The following is a 12,237-nucleotide window of genomic DNA, read 5'->3' as shown; positions in this document are numbered from 1 at the left end:
CTCTGGGCTCAGAATTGCTCCCTCTTCCTGCCTAGAAGTTCCTAAAGTCCTTCTTTGTTTCCTCATCATAATGCTGAGGATCTGGGAGCAATCCTAGGAATGGCTTCTCTGGCAGGGATGGCTGGGAACTGGGACCTTGAATGTAGGCATGGAACCCCTTGTACCTTGGGAACTTGGCATGAGGGATTGTGAAGAAGAGTCTCATGCTGGTTGAGGTATTCTGATGGGCACAACGGACCTTCAGGGCTTGGGCATGGGTTAAAATGGGCTGATTTGGGTAACTATATGTAGTCATCTTATTATTGGGCTGTGGCTTGGGGTGGGCTACCTGTGCTGTCCCACCATAGAAGGACCAGGATCTGGCCCTCAAGATATGGTCCTTGTTAGCTTTGGATTCAGTGCTTCTGGTGGAAATGGTGGAAGAGCATTGGTGGCCCAATGGAGGCCTCCAGGTCTAAGGAGCATGAAGGGTGAAAGCTCCAGGGTTTGGAAGGACAGAGGGTTCCTGAGATTCTGTGACTTGAGGGGCTCTGAGTGGTCCTAAGGCTCTGAGTAGACTTCAGTCTCATCTAGGGAGATTGGAGACCCCTTTCAGCATTAGAGGCTCTGAGTGTACAGTGACTATGAATAGGATCAGGAAAATGGAGGCTGGAAGGACCAGTAAGAGGGGTACCTGAGGGAAAGGGGGCAGCCAGAGGTTTGGGGCACACTGACCCCTCCCTCCCACTCCCCTATACTTGAACCCTGCTCACCTCCCTTTCCATGGGCTCTTAACAGGGTAAGCTGAAAGAGAAACCCAAGCGCATTTGGCCCCAGGTATCCACTCTGCACTGCCTTGGGCACTGCTTCCCTGCGTGCTTGTTTGTGTGTCCATCTGCTCTTTGCCTGTTTGCCCCACTGAGGTGGCTGCCAGACCTAACCCCCTTCTCTCTGCCCCTGGGTCCTTTGCTGACTAAGTCATTCTGAAGGGTTGTGAAACCAAATGCTTGTTGCTGTCTCTCTGAATCAGCATAGAGCATGGATCTCAGAGCGGTAGCAATAGACATCCCATTTCACTCCTGCTCAGGACCACTGTGGGAGAGAGGACGAAGTAACGTGTCAGAAAGTTTTTACTCTGCACCTAGCTGGGGCAGAGCCAGGAGAGACAGGAGGAGAAACAGATAGAGGAGGTACTGACCCTGACCTAGGGAATCCACCATCAAGTTAGATATGCATTACAAATGAAAACCTAAGTCTTATATAGGGCAGCAGAGAAGGTTCTTAAATATATTTATAAACTACTTCGGGATTTACAAACTGCACGTAAACTCTCTGATATAACTAAATGCTAAACTGAACAAAAGTTACATTGTAGGTGGTTCTAAGAAGAGAGATCTCTAAGTGGGCACTCAAAGCAGATTAGTATAAAAGAGAGACTGGGCTTGGAATCCAGATACCGGTTTTTACCTGTATGACTTTGAATGAGTCACTTCAGCTCTCTGGGCTTCAGTTCCCTTATCAGTAATGGAGAGATGATAATACATGCTCGAAAGGAACCTGCTTCCCTCACTAAAACAATACATAAAAGCCAATATTCCACTGAGTTTTACCATCCTCATACGGTATCTTACTCTAAAGCTGCTAAGATCAACCTTTTAGGCTAATAATAAATATAAGCCCCCGTTTTCTGTATTCTCATTAGCATGGTGAAGACAGATCTGATTCCTAGGGGACGCTGCTTTCCTTTTAAAACTCAGGCAGGGACCTAAGATCTTCTCTTGAAAGAGGAAACAAACTTAGCTGTTAGAGTAGGCTTTGGGGCCAGACTACTTGGGTTCAAGTCAAGGCTCTGTCACCTGCTGCTGTTGGAGCTTGGGCGAGGTGCTTAAGCGCTCTTGCTTCAGTTTCCGCATCTGCAAAATAAGGACAATAATTGTACCTACCTGATTATTGTGCCTGTCAATATATGTAAGGTGTTTGGCACATAGCAACTATTCCATAAATGTTAGCTGTTATTGTTTCTGACATAGCAGACAGGCTGGCATTTCTAAAACGGAATCTAGAAAAGAAATAAACTCTTGTAATTTTTTTTAATTCTTATTTTTTTATTGATGTGTAGTTGATTGACAATGTTAAACTCTTATAATTCTTAATACCCTCAGGCCACAGGCTCCTGAGTTTTTGTTTCTTGGAAGTGAAAACAAATTTTACCAAGACACTAAAGACCATAAAAATAAGCTTACAAAGTTCAGGTTTGTTGGTTTGAGAACTGCAATAAAAGCTGCAGAAATATTGGCAAAGCTCCAAACCCCCTCATCCTTAAGCAATGTTCAAGGAAGGGCCTGGCACAGTTGGCAGAGACCCTTCTCAGCCATAACACTCGTGAGCTTCCTCATGTTCCTCTCTCACACCTGGCAGCTGCCCTCCCTGAGGCTATCCTGGACCAATAAGGCCAATTCCTCTCTTCTTATTTCAGAAAATCCAAACCTCTTCCTGCTTCAAAGCTCTGGGCCCTTATAAGTATACACCTAATTCACAACCAGCATTTGTGCCACTAATTTAGCTCACTTTGCTTCCTGGTGCTGGTTATCAGCTCCACACCTGGAATACCCACCGCACCCCTTCTTACCACACACCCACAAAGGAAACAGTTTTATAAGATTGCAAGAGTCTCCTCATTGCCACAGTGTAACTATGCCTTGCCCTTACATGTACCTAGTACTTTTTTAATGACAATTCACACCAGCACTGTAGACCAGCCCCATTTGCCTAAAGCAATATTGACACACTTCTGCTTAAATACTATTCTCATCTCAAGTAGATTGTTTGGCTGGAAAAAATAAAAAAGACTATGTGACAATGTATGTGTAGACCCATATAGGTATTCCAATTTAAAAATAGGGTGTATTTTTATGTTTTCTAGCTTCTGAGCAGCTTTTCTCCTTCTTCTTCTTTTTTAAAAAATTTTTTCTAAATTAAAAAAAATTATTTATTTTTTGTTGGCAGAGATAATTAGGTTTGTTTGTTTGTTTGTTTATTTGATGGAGGTACTGGGGATTGAACCCAGGACCTCATGCATTCTAAGCAGGCACTCTACCACTGAGCTATACCCTCCCCTCCTTCTTTTTATTCTTAATGGTGTCTTTCTTGGCCTGGACTTGTCATTCTTATGCTGCTTATGTGCCAGAAACTTCAAATTCTCCAGAGTAAGGGACTGATAGTACATAAAGAGAGGAGTCGTAATTTTATCATTTATGAAAGCATGTGTCTAACACTCTGGGGTTTTAAAGCCACATATGCCAGCAATAAATTACCGTCTAGCTATATAATGGGGATAGAGTGTTTCTCTTACACTATCATGCCTACCTACCAGCCAGGACCATCTAACAAGAAACTAATTAATATGAAAGAGTTTTGTAACAGCCAAAGCAAACCCATCATCATACTCTCATTTCACCTCCCAGAGGAGTTCAGTGGAACTGAACTAACTTCTTACCTTCCTGACATTTATCAATCTTCCCTACTCCTTATGATAATCCAAGGCTTGATGGTCACTAGGTAATAAAGTTCTCTTTTGATGTTCCCCAAATCCTGTGAGAGCATTAGGGCAAGAATGACTATCATTTTAAAAAGGAGTGACTTGAGATAGAGTGACTTGCCCAAGGTCATATATAGCTAGGAAGTGGCAGAACTGAGAATTGAAATCCAGTACAACTTTTGGACGATTCAGAGAATTCAACTTCACTCAGCAAAGAGTAGACTCAGAAAACTGGTTTTTCAAAGAGGTGATATAACCAGGAAAGTAAAACAGTTTCAAGGAAAGTTGAGAAAAATTTCAGGATGACAGATCCAGAAGTAGTTATCAAAGGCACTCTAATATAGAGGGACATCCCTCTACTGGGAGAAGTCCACTTTGGTCCTTTTCCACCAAGCAAAGTAAGCAAGGCTTCCTCCTGAAGGGAACCTCAAGCAAGTGTCTTTATGAGAAACCCATTGGTACCGGTGGTGTAAAGGCAAGGGTGGAGCTGGGGTAGGAAACTTCAGATGTGGATGAAGTCTGGACATACAAGAAAGGATGCTTGGACCAAGATCTGTTGACTTATTTTGCTACTAACTAATGGGGCAAGGTGCCCTCCTCACCTGCAGGCTCTAACTAATTTTGCATTTCTGAATTGTGTGGTGTCCACATTCCTACTGATGAGCCACTAGTCCCTTAAGTACATATGTGTGTATGCAGGCCTGTGTGTGCATATTCATTCATCCAGCAAAATTTTACTGAATGCCATTTGAGTGCTAGGCATTTTGCTAGGTGTTGGGGATGTAGGGGAAAAAGTACAGACAGACATGCCACAAAACTCACAGAGATCACTATCTAGTTGGGGAGACAGTAATCAAGAAAATAACTAAATAAAATGATTGGAAGTATGTGCTGTGTGGGAAAGAAATATGGTGCTGTGATCAGGAATAATAGCAGGGGTGAAGGTGGGAGTGGGAAACTATCAGATACTGTTCAGGGGAAAGCCTTCCCAAGAAAGTAACATTTAAGCTAAGAATTGAAGAATGAAAAGGGACCAACCAAGGGGCCCACCTCAGGCCAGGTGAGGGGAGCTCTGGGGCAGGGTGCTGGGAGTACCCAAGAAGCCTACTGTTCTGCTTCTGTTTTCTCTGCCCCAGTCCACCCTCACAAGGCCCTTCCTCTCCCTCCCAGCACCCCCATCTGCCACTACCTCTCTAGGTGCCTGGTAGGGGTGTCTCCTGCCCCCATCTTGAGCTGTTCACAGTTCTTCCCTGCCCATTCCTCTCTTTCTCCCCCTGCAGATCTCCTGGAACGAAGGAGTTGACTTGTGGTGGCATGAACTCATGCAAGAGGCAGGGGAGGAATGTGAGCCTGAGTGGTGTGATGCTGAGGACCCACTCTTCATTCTGTACACCAGTGGCTCCACAGGCAAACCCAAGGCAAGTGTGTGTGTGTGTGTGTGTGTGTGTGTGTACACTGTGTAGGGGTGAGAAGTGAGTTTTTGAGGAAGCATGTAATGATACGAATTTAGCTCTGCAACTCTGAGTTTCAGAAATGTCTCATTACCTTTCCTAAATCAAATTAAGACGTGAATCCTCAGTTACTGATGATGAGGCCTAGGATGAGACAATTTAGGTGGGAGCCTCTGTGATGCCCAGAAAAGGATAAAAGGATCAATCTATGTGGCTGATACTCCCATGCCCACATGGTTTGGTTGAAGAGGAGATGCCCTGTAAAGTCAAGGCCAAGAGCAGGCACAGGGATCCCCCTATGCCTCCTAGACTACAGCTCTTAGAGTTCAGTCCCTTTCATGTGCCACACTATTAATATCTAGTCCCTCCCAGGACACAGTGTGGGAGCCAGGAACACATAAAACTCTAGCTCTTCCATTAACTGGAAAGATAAGTCTCTCTACCTTCCACTCATGTCATATATAAATTCTTCTGCGATATGCCTTGGAATATTCCTCAGTGGGCCTTTAGAGACACAATTTTGACCTGTCTTTCCTTGGGATGGCATGTTGATGGAGTAAGCAAAGAAGATTGTCTTTTTTTCCACTCTCACTCTGTCAACATGTAATTGAATGTGTGTGCACAAACACACAACAGAGATCCTATTAGAGTTGAGTGTGCTAGAAGTGTTCATGTGTGTGAGAGTAATGTGGGTGGCTCAGAAATACCATCTTAGGTTGTGGGTGTGAGTGATGGGCTGACTGTAAATGTGCATGGGGTGTGAGATGGGAACATGGAGAAAAGGGGATGGAAGAGAAATGGAACCTGTGAAAGAGATGCTGGCAGGGCCTGAATCCCTGAAGAGGATCTTCCTCTAGCTCTGTCCAGCTACATTTGGTAGTCAGTGGGGGTGAGCCCAAGGCCCCAACCTGAGGCCCTATTCTTTCCCCAGGGTGTGGTACACACAGTTGGAGGCTACATGCTCTATGTGGCCACAACGTTCAAGTACGTGTTTGACTTCCATGCAGAGGATGTGTTCTGGTGCACAGCAGACATTGGCTGGATCACTGGCCATTCCTATGTCACCTATGGGCCACTGGCCAATGGTGCCACCAGTATTTTGGTAAGAAGGGTACTGGGACCTATGGCTACCTGGTCTACTTTGGGGATGACAAGATGGTCCTGGGTGATGGCCTCCCAAGGCCACTTGGTTTAGAGGTGAGGGACTTATACAATGACCTATTTCCTGGAGAGAGGAGTTCTTAGGAGGTTGTATATCCTGACTGGGAAGGTCTCTTGGCTTGTCTGATAAGAGAGTGAAGACATGAGTTTGTCAGAAAGGGTAAAATACTGAGCCTGAGGGTATGGTAGGGAAATGGAGGGACTATTGAGAAGGACCAAAAGTGACCAGACTTTACTGGGGTCAGTTTGAGGGGATTCCCACATACCCGGACGTGAGCCGCCTATGGAATATCGTGGACAAGTACAAGGTGACCAAGTTCTACACAGCACCCACGGCTATCCGCCTGCTCATGAAGTTTGGAGATGAGCCTGTTACCAAGTGAGACCACTCCCCAGCTGCTACTATGGGTGCCCCTCAGAGCTGGGTGCTGGCCTTTGTGCCCAGTCTTTTCCATTCCATTTTTCTGAAATCCTGGCTTGGAATGGGGGGAGCGGGAGAAGAGCCTGCACATGTCTTCCTGGTTCCCAGTGGTGCTCAGAGCCTTCCTCTCTTCACACTCCCCTGCCCAAGGCACAGCCGGGCATCCTTACAGGTTCTAGGCACAGTGGGCGAACCCATCAACCCTGAGGCCTGGCTCTGGTACCACCAGGTGGTAGGTGCCCAGCGCTGCCCAATTGTGGACACCTTCTGGCAGACAGAGACAGTGAGTAAGGGATTCAGAAGGCTGGGGCTCAGGGACATTGTGGGACTACTGACTCAGACCCCTGATCTCTGACTTCCACAGGGTGGCCATATGCTGACACCCCTCCCTGGTGCCACACCCATGAAGCCTGGTTCTGCTGTGAGTGAGGCTCCCTTGGCTGGTCCTGGGCTAGGCAGGAGTAGAGTCTCGGGGCATTTGACCTAGGTAGAGGGCAGGGAACTGGACTGATATGTGTGAGGAATGTGGGGCTCTGTGACTCCTTGGGAGAGGCAGAGAGTTGAGCCAGAGTTGCCTAATTTCTCTCTGTGGGTCTCCTGTTTGCTTCTAGACCTTCCCATTCTTTGGTGTAGCTCCTGCGATCCTGAATGAGTCTGGGGAAGAGTTGGAAGGTGAAGCTGAAGGTTATCTGGTGAGAACCTGGCCCTTGGGGAGGTCTTTGAGAAGGGCAAGGGTCCACAAAAAGGTGATACACTTTCCTTTAGAGTTTAGAACCTAATCTTTCCTGGTAGCTGCTTTGGGCTAAAGCTCTATGCTGGAGGGTTCATCATCTGCAAAGAGACCCTAGGAGGAATCCTTTTGGATACTTTGTGTGCCTCTGCCTTTTGGCCTACAGGGCTCTTAAGGGCTCTGCTCAAAGATACCTGATGGTGCCATTTGGGTCTGAAAGAGTGGAAAATCATATAGGCTCCAGAGTCAACCTGCCTGGGTTCAAATCCTGGCTCTGTCTCTTCTGTGACCTTAGATAAGTTACCTAAATTTTCTCATTTGTAAAATAGGGTTATAATAGTACCTCTGTCTCCTATGGTCACTGGATTGATTAAATTAGATAGTCCATGTGAAGGGTTTAGCACAGAACCTAAAAGTTAGTGCTTGATAAATGTTAGCTGGTGTTGTTGTGATTGTGGTATTAGTAGTTGTAGGGAGGTCATTAGCCCCACTTTCCACTCTACTTCATTTTTACTAAAAGCAAGTTAGTAACAAGGGCATGACCTGAATCCAGATCTTCTCACTGTTAGCCTAGAATTCTGTTCATCCCGTCAATCTGCTGCCACAGGACATTATTTACTGGGGCAATATTTATTTACTTATATGTGAGTCCCACATTTTCATATGATTGCTTTCACTTGCATCAAACTGGACCCGCATCCCTGAGGGATTACTGAAAAAGAGAGTCAAATTTACTGAATGCTTACCATTAAGAACATTGTGCTAGGCAACTTCCACATACTATTAATTTAATTCTTACAGTAACTTTGGGAGGTATAAATTATCTTCTCTGATTTACAGATAAGCATCCTGAAGCCCAGAGAGGTAAAGTTACTTACCCAAGGTCACACAGCTAGTAAGTGGCAGAGCTGGGATTCCAAGCCTGGATTGTCTACCTCCAAAGCCTGTACTTTGTCTTACTTCTCAGGAATAGTATTCAGGATATTTCTTCTCATGTTTGGCAAAGCTGTGATTGTTTTCCTGTGAGACAGGGTAGCAGATGTAACCACTGTGCCTTTCTCACTCTCCAGGTGTTCAAGCAGCCGTGGCCAGGGATCATGCGCACAGTCTATGGGAACCATGAACGCTTTGAGACCACTTACTTTAAGAAGTTTCCCGGGTACTATGTGACAGGAGATGGTGAGCTTTGGCTATCCCCTTCCCACTGTTCCCACCAAGACACATACCTTCCCCTTTCATTTTCAAGAAGAGTTGGTTAGGGATGTGTTCTATGTATCAGTGTCTAATATCCAGTCTGAGCTACAGAGAAGACTATAAGAATAGAAATGAGTGTTGCAGGAAGGCTGTCAGCATGGAGCCACCTGAAATTTGATGTATGAGGGAAAAGGTTCTTATTTCCATTGCTCCTGAGCTAAAAGAGATGGGGTATACGGCAGTGTATATTACTATGTCATGTGTATCCCCATGTCTGGAGCCCATGTTTGCCCTTGTATCCATCCACCAGTCCATTCTTCCATAACTATTTATTGAGCACCTACTACGTCCTGGTACTTATCTAAGCACAGGGGATATTACTATGAATAAGGTAGGTAAGGCATCTGCTCTCATGGGGCTTACATTCTAGTAAGGGGAAACAGACAATAAATTCAGCAAACAAACAAGTAAGTTTATCTTGATAGTGGTAGGTGCTCTGAAGAAAAACAAACAGGGTAATAGGATAAAGAGTGTCTTCAGGGATGGCCACTGTACATGGGGTGGTGACAGAAGGTTTTTCTGAAGTAACATTTGACCATAGAGACCTAACAGCTGAGAAAGAGCCAAACACGGGAAAATCTGGAGTAAGAGTGAATGTGCTGTGCTGGAGAGATACAAGCTCTGAATGCCTGAGGAACAGACTGAAGCCTGTGTAGTTGGAGTGTAGTGAGCAAGGGTAAGAAGGTTATACCAAGTTGAAGGAGATCATCTGGGCCTTGTGAGCCATGGTGAGGAGTCTGGATTTTATCCAGTGTGGGAGAGTGGGAGACCTTTAGGGGTTTTAAGCAGTGAAATGCTAGGAATTTACAAATTACTCCTAAACCTGGCAGCTTAAAACAACAAATAAATTATCTTATACAGTGTCTGAGGGTCAGGAATCTGTGAGTGGCTTAACTGGTGGTTCTCATTCAGAATTTCTTATGAGTTGCAGTCAGCTGTATAGTCAGGGTTGCATTTATCTGAAGGTTTGAGCCTGGAGGACCCACTTCCAAGCTCACTCATGTGGCTGTTGGCAGGAACCCTGAATTCCTTGCCACATGGACCTCTTTACAGGGGCTACTCGTAGCATGGCAGCTGGCTTCCCCCAGAGCAAATAATCTGAGAGAATGCAACCAAGACAGAAGCCACAGCGTCTTTTATAATCTAATCTCAGAAATGACTTTCTATCATTTCTGCCAAATTTTATTCATTGCACAGAAGAACCCTTCTACAATGAGAAAGAGGACTACACAGGGGTATGAATACCAGGAGGTCGGCATCAGGGTGGCCATCTTAGAGCCTGACTACCAGAGCAGGCAAGAGTAGAAGCAGTAAGACTTGTTAGGAGGCTGTTGCAGTGGGCTTGGCAGTTTGGTAGTGTGGATCCTGTATCCTACTGTGGGGTATTTATTATGTCATGCATTTCTTCTCCTCCCAGGCTGCCGGCGGGACCAGGATGGTTATTACTGGATCACTGGCAGGATTGATGACATGCTGAATGTATCTGGTGAGGGCCAGGGACTATTTTCCCTTCTCACTAGCCCTGTTCTCCCAGCAATCCCAGCCAAAACTTTCTGAGGGAGCCAGGATATCCTTTGGCCAGACCATGCCTGGAGTGCAGCATTCGGTTCTGGACCCAGGTTTTGGAAGAAGAGTACATGGAACATACCTGGAGGAGGGGAACTGGGATGGTGGGACAACTGAAGTATGTCTTATGAGGAATGAATGAAAGGCCTTCCCCACTTGACCAGACCAGGACTACCCTGTTGGGACAGATAGAGCAGGGGCTGGGATCTCTCTCATGGCACTTCCTTCCCCTTGACAAGGACACCTGCTAAGCACGGCAGAGGTGGAGTCAGCACTTGTGGAACATGAGGCTGTCGCAGAAGCAGCTGTGGTTAGCCATCCTCATCCTGTGAAGGGCGAATGCCTCTACTGCTTTGTCACCCTGTGTGATGGGCATACCTTCAGCCCCACCCTCACTGAGGAGCTCAAGAAGCAGAGTAAGGAGCTTCCCTGGGCAGGGATTTGGGTCTGTCCTGACGGCCCAGTTACCACAGCAGGTTGTTAGGGGCTGTAGTGAGCTGCTTCCCAAACCACAAACAGATTCCCAGGGCATCTTCCCACTCAGTCTCCACTAGGATAAAAATGACTGACATCTATAGAATTCTTTCCCTGTGCCACCACTGGGCTAAATGCTTTAAATGCATTAATCCATTTAATCCCTATAATCACCCCCATGAAATAGATCCTATTGTTACTCTCATTCTAAAGATGAAGAAATTGAGGCTCAGAGAAGTTAAATCACTTGTCCAAGGCCACACTTCTGCTAGTAAAGTGGAATTTCAACTAGCAGGCAGATTCTAGAGCTTGAGTTCCATGAAGGTGAATTAATATAAAATGAGACAGTAAAGGGACAATGTGTTAACAAGAAAGAAAGACAAAAAGTAAGCCTCAGAATGATTATGGGCAAGGCCTTGAAGAGAAAATAGGTGGGGAACAAAGCCATCTCTACCTTGGCTTTTGGAAGCCTGGCTAAGGGTACTGGAAAAATGCATGATTTGTTGGTTACAGTTAGAGAAAAGATTGGCCCCATTGCCACACCGGATTACATCCAGAATGCACCTGGCTTGCCTAAAACCCGTTCAGGTATGTTCAGAAGCCTCAAGGGATTGGGATTGGGATTGGGATTGGCCAAGGCCTAGTGGTGGCAGAGTATGTGGATGGAAGCCTTTGGCAGGGCTGGAGTGGGTCAGTGCTGTCACCAGGTAACCAGAAGTTTGTGGTTCTCCCAGGGAAAATCATGAGGCGAGTGCTTCGGAAGATAGCCAAGAATGACCACGACCTGGGGGACACGTCCACTGTGGCTGACCCATCCGTCATCACCCAGCTCTTCAGCCACCGCTGCCTGACCACCCAGTGAACAAGACCCTGTCCTTTACCCAGGATTCCCCTTGCTTGGCTTTCTAAAGTTTTGCCCACCCTCCTTGCCCGTATCCAGGAGTACCAAGGGCCAGTACTGACCCACACCACCTCCCTCAACCAACTGTCTGAGATCAAGGACCAGCTTTGCCTCTGGGTGGAGGCAACTACCTGTGACTGCCAGGCAGATGGGACAGGGCCCAGGTCAGCCTCAGGTTGCTGTGCCCCTAGACTGCAAAGAGCCCTTGGAGCCCAGAACAGGGACCTGAAGGTCATGTCCCCAGTTAAGTGTTCAGTGGGCAAGTGAGGGCATAGACTGAAGCAGGGAAGCAACTCTGTAATCCTATGTCAGCTCTCTCAGGAAACTCCAGGACTTATCTTGGGCATGCACTTGCCCTTAGACATGCCTATTTGTGAGTCCTGGAACAATTGATTATTATTTTTTTAAACACTTGCTGCTTCTGTTGTGGGTCTGAATTCCCTTTTGTGCCACATGGCAGTGCTTGTCTGCCAATTTGCTCCAGGGGCTGCGCAGTCAGGCTCAGTTGCCGGAGGGTTTTCAGATCATCTGTGTCTTTGCAGGAATAAATGTGGTATGTTCCTAGGACCAGAGGAGCTTGCTTTTCTTGTCCTCTATTCCCACCCTCCCCCGAACAGAGTCTTGCTCACTCTCAGATGAAGTTTTGTTTGTCCCAGTCCTACTCAAGCCCTGTGGCTATAGGAATAAAGCCTGTGACCTCAAGAAGGTGCTGACTTGTTCTCTTGGGTATCCTACAGGCTGTATACTTGCTAACTGTTCTGA

The 12,237-nt window shown here is 46.3% G+C and overlaps 1 protein-coding gene and 1 non-coding gene across 3 annotated transcripts in view; one reads left to right on the top strand and one right to left on the bottom strand.

The window, feature by feature from the left end:
- Positions 1–12,180, top strand: part of ACSS2 (acyl-CoA synthetase short chain family member 2) — a 44,671-nt gene extending 32,491 nt beyond the window's left edge. Inside the window, exons 8-19 of one of the 2 annotated variants that reach the window (XM_010975157.3) lie at positions 778–816; positions 4,798–4,935; positions 5,900–6,070; positions 6,375–6,508; positions 6,701–6,833; positions 6,915–6,971; positions 7,162–7,242; positions 8,351–8,459; positions 9,952–10,020; positions 10,340–10,516; positions 11,088–11,162; positions 11,309–12,180. In XM_010975157.3, the coding sequence (XP_010973459.1) occupies positions 778–816; positions 4,798–4,935; positions 5,900–6,070; positions 6,375–6,508; positions 6,701–6,833; positions 6,915–6,971; positions 7,162–7,242; positions 8,351–8,459; positions 9,952–10,020; positions 10,340–10,516; positions 11,088–11,162; positions 11,309–11,436 (1,311 nt within the window). In that variant the 3' untranslated portion in view covers positions 11,437–12,180. The remainder of the gene's footprint in view (positions 1–777; positions 817–4,797; positions 4,936–5,899; positions 6,071–6,374; positions 6,509–6,700; positions 6,834–6,914; positions 6,972–7,161; positions 7,243–8,350; positions 8,460–9,951; positions 10,021–10,339; positions 10,517–11,087; positions 11,163–11,308) is intronic. The other variant, XM_010975158.3, reaches the window with a different exon arrangement.
- On the bottom strand, positions 3,022–3,094 carry TRNAS-AGA (transfer RNA serine (anticodon AGA)). The gene has a single exon. It is a non-coding gene; the product is annotated as a tRNA-Ser (tRNA).
- Positions 12,181–12,237: the final 57 nt, after the last annotated feature.

Source organism: Camelus dromedarius, chromosome 18 (assembly GCF_036321535.1).
Source record: "Camelus dromedarius isolate mCamDro1 chromosome 18, mCamDro1.pat, whole genome shotgun sequence".
Classification (NCBI taxonomy): Eukaryota; Metazoa; Chordata; class Mammalia; order Artiodactyla; family Camelidae; genus Camelus; species Camelus dromedarius.
This window is presented reverse-complemented; position numbering and strand designations above follow the sequence as displayed.